Source organism: Pelodiscus sinensis, chromosome 1 (genome assembly GCF_052426305.1).
Source record: "Pelodiscus sinensis isolate ZL-2025 chromosome 1, ASM5242630v1, whole genome shotgun sequence".
Taxonomy (NCBI): domain Eukaryota; kingdom Metazoa; phylum Chordata; order Testudines; family Trionychidae; genus Pelodiscus; species Pelodiscus sinensis.
The window spans coordinates 341,939,218-341,958,633 of NC_143052.1; the positions used below are offsets into that span (position 1 = coordinate 341,939,218).

The window sequence follows — 19,416 nt, forward strand, 5'->3', positions numbered from 1 at the left end:
GACTCTAGAATAAACCTGCAAAACTTCAGTATGGCTTGTTCTGTGGACACTCCTGTGGACCATTGAAGGTCAATTCTTGTCACCCCCACCCTCCCATGACTGCACATGGAGAGCCCTGCCCACTGTGGGAACAACATGTGCACTGGGTGGGCATGGGGAGGATTTCTGGAGCTGTCATGGGGTGGGGGAGGTTGGTATGTTGCAGAGCTAACTTTCACAGGGGTTCGCTCCCTGATGAGATCCACTAGCCATCTTTGCTTCCAAGTCCTGCGGAGAGGAGCTGCAGGAATCTCTGACCTCACTGGTTTTCTGGGTGGATGGTTCCTCCCCTTGCTAGCCCCAAAGGAGACTCCCGGTATGCCCAGTGTTGTTCCCCAAGCTGTGTACTGGGGGTGGGAGTTGATGCTGTATTGCACTGTAGTGCCACTTTAGTAAACAACCACCAATGCAAAAAAATAACAAAACAACTCCCCGCTCCCCAGGAAAACTATTATTTAAGGGGAAAAGAAAAGGGGAAGGTGTAAGGGATTGTTATATAAAAGCATCTGTTACCCAAGGTTTATGAGGTTTGGTTTTATTCAAGAGACTTTTTGACTCTTGCGAACTGGTAATCCCATATTTCCACCTCTGAGTCTTTGGTAATGTTCTTGTTACAGAAGTATGACTGTAGCCATTTCACAGGTAAACTGAGGCTTGGTAAGATGACATTTCTTACCCACAGTGAACCAGTGGCATGCTTGGGAAAGGAACTTGGGAGTCCTGGCTTCTGATTGCTTTCTGAACAACCATGCTAGCTCTTTCCTATATAAAGACTGTGGAAATTAGTGGTACTCTCATTGTTTCCTTGTGCTCTCCTGTTTGTCAGTCTGTAGCCACCTGATGTTCTCTTGTGTCTCATATTTAGACTGTAAGTTCTTTTGGGCAAGGACTGCCTTTTTTTTATCTGTGTTTGTACAGCACTGAGCACAATGGAATCCATGTCTGTGAGTAGGCACTAAAACAATCCAAATGATAACTATTAATAATAATAAAGGAAGGACCATGCCCAGAAAAAAAAATCAGGTGTTTGAGAGGTAAGGACTAAGGGCTCTATTCTCTTATCACACATGCTGGTGGAAACAATAACAGCTCTGTTATACCCACTGTATAACCGGAGTGAAAGTATAAACAGGTCCGCAGCATTCAAAACATAGGCAGCTTGTGGATTTCTAACATGATTTTTCACCTCCATGCTTGACTTAATTCTAGGAGATTTAATACTGAGCTGTGAATATCTGGATTTTAATTTTGCTTTCGCTATACCAGAGCATGTGGGCCGGTGCAGGGGCGGGAGGGGGAGTGAAGGAGAGAGAGAGGGGAACACCCACCCATCACCTCACAAGCGGTAAGGTGCTGTTTACTTTCATAAGATTTTTCATTTCATCCTCACAAAATGCAGCCACGCAGATCTACAAGCAAATGAGTCAGTCACCCAGGGGAGCAACCAAAAGCCTTGTTTTTCATCCTAAAAGGCTTTTAATAAGGCCTTTGTGCTTTTGTGGCATGTTAAAAATTAGGTATTTATAAGAAAATTAAAGCAGTTCTGTTCTTTCTGCCATCCTTTTTTCTTGGGCACTGCAGCAGCATGTTTGGTAAAGCAGGCCTCAAGCAGAATGGGCGTTTTGCCTGGGGAAGGACTGCCTTTCTGTGTAGACAGTCTCATCAGCTGCTCCACTGAAAGGACGGATAGAGAGGGTGCATGGTAGAGAAGGCATCAGTTGTCTCCAGGATCCCTTGCTTGTATGCCCCTAGGGAGTATTTCTCCCTAAATCCTTCTCCTTTGGCTTTGTCACTGGCGTCTCCTGCTCCGTCAGATCTTGATTCCTTGTTGCTCCGTAACTCTGGAACAGAATGTCCAGCCCCTTGGCCCTTGCGCTCCCCCATTCTTTTTTACACCTACCTAATCCACCTGCAGCAAGGAGAGGAAGGATTGTTCAATGGTGAGGATGTTAGCTTGGGACTCTGTAAACCTTAGTTCACTTCCTTGCTTTGCTACAGACTTTCAGTGTGGCCCTGGGCAACTCCCTTCATCTCTGTGTATCTTAGTCCCCCATCTGTAACATGGGGATAACAGCACTGCCTTACCTCCCAGTGGTGTTGTGGGGTAAGTATGTGAATGGTTGTGAGGTGCTTGGATACTATGTTAATTGCTGGGAGGCATAAGTACTACAGTCAGAACTACTGAGCTCTCAGCTGTTCCCTGCCAAGGTGCCTAACAGTTGCCAGCCCTTCATGGGACGCTCTCATCCGCTGTTCCCCATCTACTGGCTCAAGCATTTCCACTGTTGCTACACACCCCATGCCTGTGCTTTATGTAACTTTCTCCGGAATGAGACCTGTCTCTCCCACCTCAACCGTTGTCCTCTGGATCACTGGTCACCAAATCAAACTCAGCCCGGTGATCACGTCCTAAACCCCATTTCCAGTGCTGCCAGCAACTCCACTACCCTCCCTCATGGAGTTTCTCTTTCTCTTCCCTCCCATGGCTGCTGGGACAAGTTTGATTGTTATTTTTCCACCTCATCTCCACAGTCAGCTGGTTCCTCTCCATCCCCAGTAGCACAGCCCTAGTTCAGGTCCTGTTCAACTCCCTCCTCTGAGTCTCACCTCATCCATCGGCTGCTATGCGAACCGTATTCATTGCCCACTGCTCTGACCACCACCAGCTCCAGATCTTCTCTCTCACCCCTTTGCTGGCTTGCCTTCTGCATCACATTGAAATTCAACAGCTGCCCCTTCAGGTCCTCCGCCACCTACCCTTCACTGACCTGTCTGGCTAAGCCGTGGCTCTAACCCACTCACTTCTCGTCCTTCTTCTGCTCTTACTGCTCTGATAAACAGTTTCCATGTAACCTCGTACATCCAGAATCTACCTTGCTGGCCTGATCTGCCTTGACCACTTCCCTTCACTTTGCTTACAAATCAGTCTCTGTCAGGACTTATTCTAACCTAGTATCCCAGTGAGCAACTTCACAACAACCACCATTGAATAATAATCTGGTCACAAAAATGTTCTCCCCCTTTCTCCACAGAGGTGAAATTTCTCACCATAAATTCCACTAGTACAAGCCAGGATGGGCAATATTCAGTCTGGTACCAGTGACAATTTAAAAAGTGTGGTATCTCATGAGCCCTTCAGGATATAAATAGGTGCTACCTGTCATGCTAAAGGGAAGGTTCCCTAACTGATGTACAATATATGAGATTACACTCACTTCTGGCCCTGGAATGGACTAAGACATTGGACTCTGAAATCATGACGTTTGTATGTGTACCTATTTTAAGTACTTTGGTAAAGATTTTAAAATTGAATAATCATAATTTTTTTTCTTTCAGAGGACTGTGTGATTGGACTGATGGGCCTAATTCTCATTTACACTAAGCTCTCCTTACATCTCACCAGTAGTGTAAAGTGGCCTTGGTGTACATGAGAATTATACCCATAGTAACTATGTCCCCTGGCTTTACAGGCAGATGGATTTGAAAAATATAGCCCCATTAAAATTCAAAACTCTCTAAAATATTTTCAGAATAGCTTCTTTTCTAATGGTATATGCAGAACACACCGTAGTATAGAATAAATGTTTAACTGGCCGTTGTGTGTAATGACCTCATTTGGAGCATACAGCATCTTCCATGCATGCTGATAAAACCATTACACCACACCATCACAGTATACATAACTATGTCAAAATAATAAACATTTACATAGTGCCATGATTTGGCACAGTGCTTTGGAGATTTTTTAAAAGGACATGGTTTCTGCTCTGGAACGGTTCACACTGGTAGGTCACAATTCTGCAAATTCTTATGCACATTCCATGTGAGTTATCCCATTGAGTGTGTGTGTGTGTGTGTGTGTGTGTGTGTGTGTGTGTGTTGCTGGTTCTAATTCAGGAGTAACTAAAAGTTGTTTGGTGATCTCAGTTCAGTTCTACTAGTCAAGAATTTGCATGAAAAAAAAAACACTGCAAACTTATTAGGATCTTGAATGACAATCTGCAGGGGGGTCAATAAATAAATGCCCCTCACCAACATAGGTTTGTGGCAGGTGGATGGAGTAGTCTGGACAGACAGAGGCTTGCACTGTTGTTGTACTGGTGTTAAGAGAGAACCAGACAAATTCAGTTTCCAATACAGCAACTTTCATGTGTACTTTAAAAATGCACAACAAATTAATTGGAAAATTCATTAAAAAAAATGACAATGTTCCCCACTTCCCAACCAACCCTCTGGGTCCAATATATATATTTATCAGGATATGCACTCCTGAGAATATTTGCTCTACTTCTGTACTAATACATTTTAGAGCAGAAAATAAATGCAACATATTAGGGTTAAGTGTCCAAATCTCATTGATTTTCTATGGGAGTAGGGTCTCGAACTTGCTTGGATCCTTTTGGAAAATCCTACCTGTAATTTATTTATCGTGGCACTCACTGTGGTCAATTCTTTCTTAAATCCTTTTCTGAAAAACCTATGGAAAATATTGAATCCAAGTATCTTCCACGTCTCTTTATAGCCCGAATAAACTGAAGAAAGGCAGTTTTAATCTGGAAGCTATTCCACATTAGCTACACTGGGCAATTGCCCTGTGGAGAATCCAGAATACAAGCCTGTTTACAGTCAGATCTGAAGATCTGCACATTTTTAGAGGACAGCAGAATGTCAAGAAGTTAGAAAAATAGGTGTTTCCGTCTGTCCTATTGCCACCCACTGCCTATCACCCATTCCTCCAAAACATTAGAACAAACCAAAACAGACTCTTTGTAAGGGTGGTGGCAGATGCTGACTATAAATAAGTAATATAGCAGCTTTGGAAAGTTTGGAGCAGAAATTCAAGATTCTTTATGAGTCAGGTAACAAAAATCAATAGTGCTAATATGTGTTTAAATGCAGTATTTTTTTCCTAAAATAGGAGCTTGAATAAAAGCAGCATCAAATACAAAAGCCTTTTCCAAAGGCATATCTCTCGGACAGTCTTCTACTTTAAAACTCAAACATTTGGTCCAAAGACCCCATGCTATGTGCTGTTAACTATTCCTTCCCCTCCTCTTTCACCTGAAGCATGCAATTAGACTGAGGAAGAAAAGGATGTGGATATTATAGTCACTGAGAGCCTTTTTGTACCAATTTGTTCTCAATTCATGGCAAACATGGGGGTTCCTAAATCCAGATCTGTCCTATTCTGTAGTCACTTGAACCTTGTTTGAAGTATATAATAATCTTAAATCCTCATCTGTTGAGACTGGCTTGAAAGATAAAAGACCGATGTAAAAAAAAATTAAACTTTCCACTGATTAAAGAAAGATCAAATAAACTGAGCATCATGAAAGCTGAAGGTTGGCAGTATGATTCAATAAAGCAGGGAACATAATATGCTTTTTATTCCAAATGTCTAATTGCAGCTTCTTAGCTTTATCAGAAGAACAGGAAATCCAGTTAACAGACCTGTTCAGAACAACAAAATGAAAAATGTAATTTGGTTTTATTTGGGAAGTCAGCCATAAAGGCAAGTAAATACTGGTCAGCCTTTGTAAAGGTAACATTTGAGGTTTCCGGTTAAAATATTAACTAGTTATTGTTGCTAATCATTAACTGTTCATTATAATAATGTAATAACAATTTAATTATTATTTCTTTGTAGTTCTTAGAGCACATATTTGTAAAGACAGGTAATTTTGAATGCAAAAAAGACTACCAAAAAGTATATACTGCTAAAATATTGTGTGGACTTTATCATGTTTGCATCATTTATATGAAAAACCAATAGATATACAATTAAATTGTGTAAATAGATAAAAAGAATAAGAAAGGAAATTACCAGCTTCATACACCTAATCTTTCCCGCAGCGAAACAGACCCTTTAATCTCAGGGAAAGGATGACAATTTAAACTAAAATGTGTTGTGTTTTTTTAATCAAACGTCAAATGTATAATTAACTGTTTATCATTTAGGAGTTATTGTGTTCTTGGAGGAGCAATTCTACTATGACTTTTCTGGGACAAATTGCATTGAGCAAGGCTGCTATTTGGTGGAATCCATATGCAGAAATCCAGAGAAAAGAGGGATTTTGGAAGCACAACAGTCAAACTAGTCAGAACCCAATTCCCAACCATAATGGAAAAGCTCATAATTTTTTTCTTCTTGACTTTAGCTGAAGCTTATCCTAGTTACTCTTCCTTTGCCAGTTCCTCCACCTTCCTATCTTTACCACTTAACCCTTGTGGTGTAGGGCTTTCCAGGAAGATTAGGAGAATGCTTGTATAAAGCAAATATTTCCATGTTGGTCTGATTTGCCTTGGTGATAAGATGAAGTGGAATCCGTGGTACAGAACTCCCAATACCGAAATTTAAAGTCCCTTCTTTTTTCTATAGACCCTGAAACTACCTGCAGTCTGGTCTTCAATCTTTTATTTACGAGGAGGGAGAAAGGAGAGGGTGTGTGCGTTAGGGGGGGATGATTGTTGAAAGGGAGAACCCTGGAAAATACAATATTCTTTCTCCTGAATAGATCAAACAGTCATTTGTCCTGTTTTAAGCAGTAAATCCGGAGTGCTTTGTTATGCTAATGCAGTCTGACATCACTCCACAGATCAAAGCCACTAGGACCCATATAAGCAGGTTCTTTAGGCAAGGAGGGCATAGGCAGAGGCGCAGCTGGCACTGTGCTCATGAGAGACAGACATTAGCCGCTGCATCTCTTCACACAGCCTTTGGCTTGTGTTGCTCTTCCCTTCCCCTCCCCTTCTCTGTCCACCCTTAGCTGAGTTGAACAGCTTTTACCTCCGGCTGACCTCCAGTGTTGGGATCTGTATCTACAGTATTTGGTCTGCTGCTGCAACACTTGGTGTTTGCTGGGAGAAGGGGTTCAGGCGAAGGGGAGCTGGTGCAGGAAAGGTAAGGAAGGCGATTCCGTGTGGTGGAATCGATAGATTAATGTCTAATCCCTCGCCGTTCAGACTGGTCAGGGGACGTGGGTTATTTTTCATTGCTAGGGAGAGGCAGGTTTTGCTCCCTCTCCTTTCAGAAGGCGAAGGGCTTAAGAAATGTTCCTCACATGAAGGAAACAATCCAGAGCTGAGCAAAGCGGACAGGCGGGTCTAGCGGGGATCCTGCCTGGTGTGGGTTTGTTTCCGCGCAGATTACACTGCAGAGTGTTGCAAAGAAAGAAAGAAAGAAGAGCTTCGGAGACTAGAAATCTGGGAGAGGAAAAAAACCCTGTGAACATGTTGGTGAAAGTGGCTGCGAATGTTCCAATGTTCAATGTTCCAGAGTCATTCACAAGTGGAGGGCGTGTGTGTGGGTGGGTGTGTTTGCCTGTGGAGTGTGTGTGCAGAGGCGCTAGAACTGGGGGTACAGGTGTGTGGAGGGGGGGCTGTTTGTGTGTTCAGCACACCCGAACTGTTAAGAGATACTCAATGAAGGCGGAAGATACAGAGCAACGCGGTGCCTATCTGGTTTGCCGCTTTCGGGCGTGTGTACCTTTCATGTGCGTGTACACAACTCACAGCAGCTCGGCTGGGATGTGTGTGCTCTGTTCTGCAGCCTCTGCAGAGGAGTTTGAACCCCAGGCGCTGGTTGGGACTAATGGGGGCAATAACACTAGAACGCGAACGTCTGGGTGGTTTGTGTGGTGCTAATTGTTACAATCGCTCGCAGCGCCTTGTTTTCTGTCGGGCGAGTTTTCTTCAGCTGGTCTGCAACGTACCCGGGCGAAGCAAACCAGGACTTGCTAGGATAAAACGGGTCGGGTGTAGACAAGAAGTTCCCTGCTGCTAGCTTCATCTGGGACCCGGGGCTCTTCTCCCTTGCAAACAGCCTGTCTGATGGCTTGATAACTGCTCTCCCCCTGGCCAGTTTTCCCTGAATTTGTTCACTTAACCTGTTCCGGAGCTAGAGGCTGGGAATTCGAAGCTAGTCCTACCGGCTGATCCGGAGCTGCGGTCCTGACTGTCCGTATCTGGGCTGGGGGAATTCAGCAGAGCCCTGTGAGTTCTCTCCCTCCCCTTAAGACATTTCACCCTGAACTCTGTGCTGGGAGGCATCTCCACGAGAGACAGATAAGGGGTCTGCAATAGCCCCCAGGCCGCCCCCTGCAGGGTCAGGATTCGAGGGTGGCTGTTTCCAGAAGGCCATTGTTTTGTTTTTTAAGATAAAAGACCCCAAACCAAAGACTCCGCGGTGCAGACGGAGGAGACTAGCCGAGGGTTTCGCTTCTAGCGCCGCTTTCCCGGGAGCAGTGTCACGGGGACGGGGGTTCTGACCCACCACGGGGACACCCAGAATGAACGCGCAAAATGCGCTGCGAATCGCCTCCGGGGAGAACGCGCATGTTCAAAGGGCTTTCCAAAGTGGAGCCCTCTCGGAGGGGATTAAAGAGCTGACCCTTGAAGGGAGCTTCAGGCAGGCTCAGAGCAGGGGGTCAGGCATCCATCGACTGATTAACACCCACGGGGCACGGTCCTTCCTCCTATGAAATGCCCTTGACCACCGTTTGCAGGAGTGATTGGGAATACTGGGTCTTGCAGGTTTTGGGCGGCTCACTGAGACACCTTCAAGAGGCCTGGTGAGAAAGAGGACGGGTGCTCAGTCGTTACTGAAAATCAGACACTCCCCCCCTCACACACACACTGTGTTTAATGCGCCTAATTTGGGCACCTAAAGTCACTAGCTGCTTTTGAAATCTTGCGCGTTGACTTTCAGAGGAGCAGAGTCTGGCCTTCATTTGGCACACTTGCGAAAAACACTGGAGTTAAGAAGAAAAGAAGACCCTAAAGAATGAGTGATGGGAAAGAATCCCTACTGGTTTATTACTACCACTCTTTCAGGGAGCAGGGCTAGCCCCTGTCAGACAGGGAGGGCTCTTGTAAGAACTTAGGAGTCCGGGTGCCTTGCTTGTTTCATAAAAAGCAAAGCACAGAGGATCCTTGACATCTTTTGTTTGCTGCCGGAGGCTCCCTTGAGACAATTCCGATTGTAATGTTTGCTCTGAGTGGCCGGTTTTTCCTTGCGCTCCAGGTGTTTGTGTATTGGGGAGAAGCAAGAAGCAAAGTTAATGAGGTGAGAATGAAAGCAGAAGGGAAGGAACAAAACACAGTTGTTTGTAACAGATCAGACAGACTGAAACATCTGCAGAGCCAGGGCACCTCCATTGATCAATACATGTTTGTTTAATGTGTCTTTTTCAGAAAGTCAGTCTATCTATCTATCTGTCTATCTATCTAAAAGAAGAGGATTAGCTAAAACATAGATCTGAGATTTGTGTTTCTTCTCTCCCCAAACAGATTTACAGAGTGTGGGGTGGGGAAGGAACTAAAACAGAGAATGAAGTTCTTGCCATATGCTGGGTTAACCAGAAACATACAGTCAGGCTATAACTCAAGTCATAATTCAAGCCATACATTTTGTCTGTCTATTGACTGTAAAGGGTCTATCAAGAATTGGGGGTGGGGAGAGGGAATCTGAACTTATTCATGATTCATAAACCACTCCTTTGCAATTTGGATGATAAATTTCTCTGTCACCAGACCTCACAACACTTGGGTGTTAACCGTATCTTTGTGCTTTCTCCCTGATTCCAGGTTGCTGTGCTCCAAAAAGGAACAACACCAAACTGAAAGAAGAAATACATTGTTCAGAAAGTTGGGAAGATCCCTTTTAAAAAGTTGATTTGCTTCTGAAAGTGGAAAAATGAAGCTGAGTCTTGCAATATTTCTGTCTTTCATTTTACAGACTGGGATTTGCTCTGGAATAAAATGGCTGTAAGTATCTATCTTTCTACATTTCTTAAAAAAAATCTTGTCCTATTTGCCGTTGTATTACTGGCATACAGCTTCAAGTATTGCACTAGTGGCTTCAGATGTATTGCAAAGACATTTCAAGACTGATACAGCATTTCTTAGGGCACCGAAAGTCCCACTAATTTCAAGAAATGCAGAATCAGATCCAGTACAACAATATATATATTCTTTATTTCTAAATTGTAAATCCTTTGAGTCCAATTCTTGTTTACACTAAAGGAGGAACTGGACTAGCCTGATCCACTTATTGAAGCATTTAATGTCAGGTTTGACTAATGCTGGGAAACTCTTTCCCACAAAGCACTGTATCAGGCACAGCACAAACTAGAAGTAGCAGGGCAGGCTGCTAAGATAATGCTGCCAATCTGTAGCCAAAGGGAATAGCTGACAGATAACATGTTTTTGTGAACCTTTCCCCCTTAGGGTTATAAGAGCAGAGCACTGATTGTAAACTGGCTAGTGTTGTAAAGTCTGGATTGGGTTTTCCCCAGCCCCGTGTAGTAGCCTGGCACAGTTTGCAAACACCAAAGATGAGTGACATATTTCTTTTTAAATAAGCAATCAATTAGCTGATTAGCACAAAACAAACCAACAACCCCCTAGGACACCCATCTGATTTAATCATCTATGGAGCCGGTGAATGTTTTTTATATAATTTAAGGCCACAGAGAGATTAAATAATGTGGGCTAGTCCTGAATGATGTATTGTAAAATGAAATGCAATGTCATTAATCTGGGTGGGGACACAGAGGTTTAATTCTTGGCTCAGATGCCTCAGGCAAGTCAGTTTGTCTCTGTGCCTCAGTTCCCCACCTGTAAAATAGGGATAATAACCCTTTCTTTTCCCCAGCCCTTTGTCTTGTCTATTTAGCCTGTAAGCTCTTCATCGAAGAGACAGGCTAGCACAATGGGTATCCAGTCTCAGAGGAGCCTTAGGCATGCTTAGAATGCAAGAAAAACCAGGGTACGATAACATATATTAATATTGAGATGTAAGTGATGTTTAATAAAATTAAAACCGATCTGTTCACAGTATGACCGGTTCACTGATTATTAAGGCCCTGATTAGCCTCTGAAGCACATCCTTAACTTGAAGCTTTCACTGTCAATGATAATACTTATGTGCTTAAAGGTAAGGACCTGCTTAAGTGATCTGCTTAATACAAAGCCCAAGCCAATACACCCATCAACTCCTTTGGGAGTGTTACCTAGGAAAGGAGTGTGCAGCAAGTGCTGAAATCAGCTCTTCCAAAGGCAGGAATTAGATTGGTTTCCAAGAACTTCCATTGCAACACGATACCCAGATCAACACTCCAAGAAGGCTGGAGGGGTCTGAAATAGCTCTGCCAGAAAAAGGGCTTTCAGCATTTTAGGTTGTTAAACTTACTTTTTGGGGGTGAGGAAAAATCAGTCTAAGGAATGGCCTTTTCCCCACCAAAGGTGCTCCCCAATCTACATTTTAGTATGGAAGATGAAAGTTGAGATTGAAGTGGCATTTGAAGAATGAACTACATTCAAATGTACTGCTATACGCCAATTATACCTGTTCGAAACCCAGTGGAAATCTGCACTAACTGACTGAGGGTACTACAGAGCTTTTCTGATATCCCGGAAAAGCTCTACTGTATCCAAGGAATGAATGCATCTACTTTTCTGAAAAAAATTCGGAAAAGCGGATACGTTTTTTTGGCATCGCTGTAAACCTTGTTTTATGAGGAAGAAGGGATGTTCCGTGTAGATCAGGGGTGTCCAAACTTTTTTCAAAGAGGGCCAGATTTGATGAAGTGAACATGCGTGAGGGCCGACCATTTTGCCTGACATTCTTTGAACCATTAAAATTAAATGCAAATTAACTATTTTATGCAAAGTTTATTGCAAACGGCAAACGACATAACACCAACTATACATGTTGTGTCCAAATATATTTATAACTGATTTAGACCAACTGACATTAACTGAGATTTTACAATGTATTCATCTCAATTGAAAAAAAAACTTGCCTACACTAATGTGAAGGGTGAAACTGAGATCTGGACTGCAGTACATAGGCTAGGTCTGGTTCAAAGGCAGTCCCTGATCTCAGCAGCTGCGGAGTCCGTCCCTGCACTCTCAGCCCCAAGGTAGAGGGCTTGCAGGGTCAGAGGCGGGCGGAGAGCGCAGGGCACGCTGGCCTCACGGCAGCCCGGGGGCAGGGCGAACCCGTAGCCAAGCGGGGGAGCGGGGCTGCGGACGTGCCCTACACGGAGGACTTTAGGACCGCAGCGGCCGCCATGGACGGCGGCGGCGCGGCCGGAAGCGGCGCCAGTCAGAGGAGCGCCGGGGAGCCAGGAGAGGGGGAGGAAGCGGGGGCTGTCCCTGCACTCTCAGCCCCAAAGCGGAGTGCAGGGGCAGGGTTTGGGACCGCGGCGGCGGCCCGAAGCGGCGCGCTGAGCGCGCCAGTTAAAAAAAGCACCGGGGAGCTGGGAGAAGTGGGGGGCCGTATTAAATCCGACCGCGGGCCGCATTTGGCCCGCGGGCCAGACTTTGGACATGCCTGGTGTAGATGGACCAAATGTCAGAAAAGCCTCTTTTGGAAGAAAAATGGAAAAAGATACGCAAATTGCGGTTTGCAATTTGCATATCTTTTTCCAACTTTCCTTTGTAGGGTAGACACAGCCTGAGTGCATTTCTCATAAGTGGAAGGCAGCCAGCTAGGATTTTAGAAAGAACTATTTTTTTATTCCAGTTGTTTTCAGTCTCCATTTTCACCGCCCCCCGTTTTTGTCTACCTGAGGATGGGGCAATGTGTGATCAGTTGGGCTGGTGTCATGCCATGGAGTCACTCTTGATTTTTATTGGTGTCAATGAAAATAATTTTGGATCTGAAGGACCATTCCCACCGAAGCCAGTGGGATTTTCCTCTGAGTAGTGACTGCGGGGCTGAGTCCTAAATTATTCAGAGTTGATTTTGATAGTGAATTTTTATTTAAAATGTGGTATACAAGGGGGGAGGTTCAATGCTTTGTGGAAAGCTATTCAGGGCTTCTATGCTACTTTTGTCCATCTCCTGTAAAAAAAAAAATTAGAAAAATGCAATAGAACACAAGAGGTAGCTATTTATTGCAAATCATTCTAATTATTTTTATGGGTACTGTGGGCCACAAACTCAGCTGGCATAAATCTTCACAGGCCCACCGACTTGCAGTTCTGCCTCCTTGCATCAGCTGAGGATCTTGTCCTATGTGTATCAGGTCTGGACCTTGCAGAACAGTTACTTGCATGAGAAACATTGTGCTTGGGTGTAGTCCCTTTGAATGCAAAAGCATTCCTCATGTGTGTAAAGTTATTTACAGCTGTGTAGGTGTTTACAGGATCAGATCTCTAATTACTGTTCAGCCTTTTCAGAAAGAGTTATAAACCCATAGGTTGTATACAGTGTTGTTGCTGGATGGGGCCCAGGATATTAGAGACACAAGGTGGGGGACGTCATGTCTTTTACTGGAACAACTTCTCCTGGGGAGGGAGACTGGTTTTCAGGCTTACCAGAGCTCATTAGCTTTTCTCTCTCATCAACAGAAGTTGGTCCAATAAAATATATTACCTCACCCACCTTCTCTCTCTAATACACCCAGAGGGTAATTTTTATTTTATGAATCTGTTTTCTGTAGAAATTTCCCTATACATTTTTTTAAACTGAGGAAAGTTTTGTGTGTGTGTGTGTGTGTGTTCAAAATAAGATTTCACAATCAGAGAAGTGGTGTGCATGGCCTTGTTCCCATTACAGCAGATGGGGACCGTGCCATGCGTGTCCACCGGAGCTGCCCCAGCCAAGCCCTACATGTATGAACATTCTGCGAGAGCGTGAGTTGAAATGCGCCATCCAGGACCATGGGTTTATTGATAGGATTTGTGATCAAGCCTTGCAGTTTTTCCAAGGAAGCAGGAGAGTTGCTTATGGGGCACTAATTTACTGGCAAGCTGCTTGTTCAGGATTATGACAAGTGAGGGGAACACTAGAGGGCACTCTGACAACTGCACATCTTGCATTGCACAGGCTTAAGACAGGTGGGGTGACCAGCTTGCAAGTGACGACAATCGGGAGAGTGGATGGGAGATAGCAGTCACCTATATAAACAAAGCCCTGAATATTGGGACTGTCTTTGTAAAATTGGGACATCTGGTCATTTTAAAGACTGGTAACTCTCCCTTGTGCATTGAACAAGGTGCATTGAGTCTGCAGAAATCAACAGCAAAAAATATCACTCCCATTTCCTAATTAGAAAATTCACCCTTGTGTGGGAATTATCTGGTGTTTTGGCTTTGTATTATGCCTTTGCTTAGGAGTGAATTTCAATGGCCAGAGTTTTCAGATTAACGTTTCTTTCAAGAGAGAAGAGGGGGGAAAAGCACCTTGTTCTTCCTTTCAGTAGGCCTGAATCTCTCCTCCCACTGATGTAAATCAGGAGTAACTCTGCTGGTTACAGGTGGAATAAGTGAAGGGAGAGTCAGAACTATTCACCTGGGGTGCATCTACACAGCACCCTAAACTTGAAATAAGATATGCAACTTGCACTATGCAAATTACATATCTTATTTAGATTGTATTTCAAAATAGCTTATTTCAAAATTTGGCATGTTTACAAGTGACAACAATGTGCCATGTCTACACAGAGCCAAATTTCGAAATAACATGCTATTTTGAGACATCCCTTAACCCTTGTGGAACGAGGGTTACAGGGATGCCGGAATAGAGTGCCCATTATTTTGGAAAAAAATTTGAAATGACGGGTGCGTTCAAAAGATGTGGGGTAGCTATTTCGGGATACCTCCAGTATCCTGAAATAGCCCTGCTGTCTAGACATATCCCTAATGACTGGATGATAGCTAATGTGATGCCAATATTTAAAAAGGGCTTTGGAGGTGATCTTGGCAATTATAGACCAGTAAGTTTAACATCAGTACTGGTCAAATTAGTTGAAACTATAGTAAAGAATAAAATCGCTATACACATAGAGGAACATAATTTGTTGGTGAAAAAGTCAACATGGTTTCTGTAAAGGGAAATCATGTCTTACTAATCTACTAGAGTTCTTTGAAGGGGGAGGGTCAACAAACGTGGACAAGGGGTATCCAGTAGAAATAGTGTACTTAGATTTCCAGAAAGCCTTTGACAAGGTCCCTCACCAAAGGCTTTTAAGTAAAGTAAGTTGTCATGGGATAAGAGGGAAGGTCCTCTCATGGACTGATAATTGGTTAAAAGTCAGGAAACAAAGGGTAGGAATAAATGGTAAGTTTTCCGAATGGAGAGAGGTAACTAGTGGTGTCCCCCAAGGGTCCATACTGGGACCAGTCCTATTCAACCTATTTATAAATGATCTGGAAAAAGAGGTAAATAGTGAGGTGGCAAAATTTGCAAATGATACTAAACTGCTCAAGATAGTTTAGACTGAAGCAGACTGTGAAGAGCTTCAAAAAGATCTAATGAAAACTTAAGTGATTGGGCAACAAAATGGCAAATGAAATTTAATGTAATTCAATGTAATGCACATTGAAAAAAATCCCAACTATACATACAATATGATGGGGATTAATTTAGCATAACTACTCAAGACAGATCTTGGAGTCATTGTGGATAGTTCTCTGAAAACATCCACATAGTGTGAAGCGGCAGTCAAAAAAGCGAACAGAATGTTGGGAACCATTAAAAAAGGGTCAGAGAATAAGACAGGGAACGTCTTATTGCTTCTGTATAATACCCTGGTATGCCCACATCATGAATACTGCGTACAAATGTGGTTGCCTCATCTCAAAAAAATAAATTGGCATTGGAAAAGGTTCAGAAAAGGGCAAAAAAATGATTAGGGGTTTGGAACGGATACCATATGAAGAGAGATTAAAAAGACTTGGACTTTTCAGCCTAGAAAAGAGGAGACTAAAGGGGGATATGCTAGCGGTGTATAAAAGTTTGACTGGTGTGGAAAAAGTGAATAAGGAAAAGTTATTTACTTGTTCCCATAACATAAGAATTAGGGGTCACCAAGGGTACGTCTACACTGCAACCCTATTTTGAAATAACTAGCACTATTCCGAAATAACTTAGTCCGCGTCTACACAGCAGGAAGTTATTTCAAAATAGTGTCAAAATACTGTCAAGCTGGAGGACTTCTTACTCCAACTCCTGTAACCCTCATTGTACGAGGAATAAGGGAAGTCAGAAGAAGAGTGCTCTATTTCAACATAAGTCCTGTGTAGATGCTCCCTATTTTGAAATAGCTTATTTCAAAATAAGATACGCAATTGACGTAGCTCAATTTGTGTAGCTTATTTTGAGTTAAGCCCTGCAGTGTAGATGCACCCCAAATGATTTTAATTGGTAGCAGGTTTAAAACAAACAACACAAAGTTTTTTTTCACACAGCACATGGTCAGCCTGTGGAACTCCTTGCCAGAGGAGGTTGTGAAGACTAGGACTTTAACAGGTTTCAAGAAAGAGCTAGAGCTCAGGAGGGTAGGTCCATCAATAGCCAGGATGGGTAGGAATGGTATCCCTAGCCTCTGTCAGAGGTTGGGAATGGGGTACGGGAGAGGGATTGCTTGAAGATTCCCTTTTCTGTTCTCTCCTGAGGCATCTGGCATTGGCCACTGTCGGCAGACAGGATAGTGGGCTAGATGGACCTTTGGTCTAACCCAGTATGGCTGTTCCTATGTTCTTGTGATGCTAATGAATAAATTGCAGGGGGAAAATATTGTAGGATTGGGCCCTCAAAGGGAGTTTTGCTTTGAAGCTTGTGCTTCCCTTTTTACCCCTGAATTTGCACTGGGTCTGTTGATTTAACCCAAACCCAAAGCTGTCCCTCGGAACCTCCTCTTTGTCATGCTTAGAGGAATTCAGATTTAAACAAAATTACACTTGGGGTGTGGAGGGTAGTGGTAGTAGGGGGACTTTGCAGTGTGCAGCAAACTTCAACAAAGGAAGGCAAGTGATTTTTGCCTTGGCTGTTTAAAACATTTAACCTGAAGGAACAAAAAGTTCATAGATTTAAAAGCCAGAAGGGACCATTATGATCATTTACTCTGACTGCCTGCATCACATAAGCCAAACAGCCTCACCCAGTAATCTCTGAATCAAGGCCATAATTTATGTTTGAGGCTGAGCTATATAGTACGTCTTTTGGCATCCCTGGTCTTGATTTAAAGACTGCATGTGAAGGTGAAACCACCATGTCCCTTGGTACGTTGTTGCGATGGGTAAATGAATACTAAAGGCCTTTCAGACAGACAAGAGGCATTTATAGAGTAAAAAAAAAAAAAAAAAAAAAAAAAGAAGAAAAACCCTTCAGACTTGGAGTCAAGTTTGCCACGGTCAGCAGCACAAGTCCATCGGCATCAAATCCTAGTCTCCCCTGAAGTAATGCCAGCTGTGAGTTGGCACATCTGATGCCAAGAAGAGCCAGTGCGGCTTTGTAGCTTTGTCAGATATTGTTTACCTGCCCCAGGATTGAGCCCAGGGGGCGCTAAAATATCCTAACATATGTGATAGGATATTCCATCTCTCCTTTCCCCACCTGGAGAACATTCCCTCAGTCCTACAATCTAGGAAAACATGGCTGTGGTGAAATTGTACCGGGGCTGTTGATTTAAACCAAACCCAGAGCTTTTCCTCAAAACTTTCTCTTTGCCATGCTTAAGAGAACTCTAAAAAAGAAAAACATTGACCTTAATCATCCTGAAATTCAGTGAAAAATAAAAAAAACATTTAAATAAAATTAGGCCAGAGATGGGAGGAAAGGAGGGGAAATTGTGCAACAGACTTCAGCAAAGAAAAGATGGTGATTTTGTACTGCATGTCGAGCCTGATCCTGCAAAACCCTTACTCATGTGAGTAGCTCCTTGTCATGCAAGAAGTACCAGGGGATGAAGGAGTGTGCCCATGCTTCCCAAAGCATTAAATACTGTAGCTTATTCATATTTTCAAATGAATTTTGTTAAAACTGTCCAAGATAATTAACAGAATAAATAAATGTCATGATCTGTGCATGCATCATACTTCCCTGGTAATTATGTTTATGGTTTTCTGTCAATAGCCATAACGTCAACTGAGAGCCTTAGTATGTTTTATTTAAGGCAGAATAAATTTGGTTTGAAACCTGTTTATTTAAAGGGAAGGGTTGAATAGAAAAACCAAACCCTCCGTCCTCAGCATCCTGCAGAATGAAGAGCTGTTCAGGGTAGTAAAAGGAAGGGCAGCTAGAATTATGAAATCGTGAAAAGTGACATTTATAAAATAAAATTTCCTGGAAAACCCCACGCACTGGATTCCCTGTGCAAGTCCATGTAGGAGAGAGGGGCGTCATAGTGATGGTATTGCAAACTTGGGCTGTTCAATTCTCAGGCCATCCCCTGTTGTGAATCCTCACAGCAGCATGAAGCCTTCCTTCATCAGGGTTACCTACCCATAAGAGACCTTGCAACCTCTGGGATTATATCGGGGGCAGGGAAATCCCATCCAGGCCCCTCTTCACTAGCCATGCTCCCTGTAGCCTTCCTCTTAGGACCAGGTAAGGTGGGTTTTGTTTCTTTGGGCCTCCCTTACCTGACAGTGTCCTTCTGAAGAGACCAGGTGGGCGAGGTAATTTCTGTCCCCCAAAGAGGAGCACTGTGTAGCTTGGAAGCTTGTTTCTCTCCCCATCAGGAATTGGTCCAGTAACCACATGGCCTTATCTGCCTTGTCTCTCTACTAGGCTGGGACTGACCGGGCTCCAACAACATGGCAAACAAGCATCCTTCTAAGGCACAGACGGGCTTTCCAACAACTGACCCTGGAAACGGGCAGAGTAGGGAGCACAAAGTGTCAGTTACACTGTGGAATAGCCCATGGGGGCATCGTCCCTGGAGCTATTTAAAATTAGATTGGTTGGGGACACACTCGTGGCTGCGCAGTAGAGATTGACTGGCCCTGCAGGCTCTGAGGCAGGCACTAGATCAGGGTTTCTCCTCCCATGGCTTGGGAGGGGACCCAACACTCCGTCGCCAGAATGTTTCAAAGGGTCACATGGCAGCTCCTCTGGCTCCTGTCCCATGGGGCTGGCTGGGTTCATTTCTCCTGCTCCCAGCAGCCTCCGGGGTCCCAGCACCACTCAGGTTCGGCCCTTGCTGTTGTCATGATGGAAGCTCAAGTAGGCCAACTTTGAGTGAGTGGCTCTGCAACCCACAAACCAGGTCACAACGCCACTCACACAAATTTGGTCCTGTCAGGGATGCAGAGCCAAACTTAAGCGGCACTGCAACCCTAGATGTTGCGGTGTCTGGGGCGGAGAGTCCATCCCAGCCAGCCCCACAACACAGGAACTGCAGGAGCCACCACTACAGGGTGAGTGCTGGGCAGGGTCCAGCACCCTCCTCCCACCGAGGGTGTATGCTTTGACCAAAACTACCCCAAAGTCCAGGCTGTTTACTGAGTCGCAACAGGCCATAAACCTTTACAAATGGGACCTGAGCCGAGAAAGGTTGAGAACCATCACACTAGACCTAATGTGTCTCTTGCATCCCTAATCTATGTGATTTATAAATATTTATTTCATTCTCTGCAAGTGAC

General features: G+C 43.9%; 1 protein-coding gene across 2 annotated transcripts in view; it reads left to right on the top strand.

Moving 5' to 3' along the window:
* The first annotated feature begins 6,671 nt into the window (after positions 1 to 6,671).
* The window catches only part of WNT11 (Wnt family member 11), a 35,216-nt gene continuing 22,471 nt past the window's right edge, over positions 6,672 to 19,416 (top strand). Inside the window, exons 1-2 of one of the 2 annotated variants that reach the window (XM_006133580.5) lie at positions 6,672 to 6,940; positions 9,625 to 9,804. In XM_006133580.5, coding sequence (XP_006133642.1) covers positions 9,734 to 9,804 — 71 coding nt within the window. In that variant the 5' untranslated portion in view covers positions 6,672 to 6,940; positions 9,625 to 9,733. Of the gene's footprint in view, positions 6,941 to 8,420; positions 9,104 to 9,624; positions 9,805 to 19,416 lie in introns of those variants that run through there. The other variant, XM_014578804.4, reaches the window with a different exon arrangement.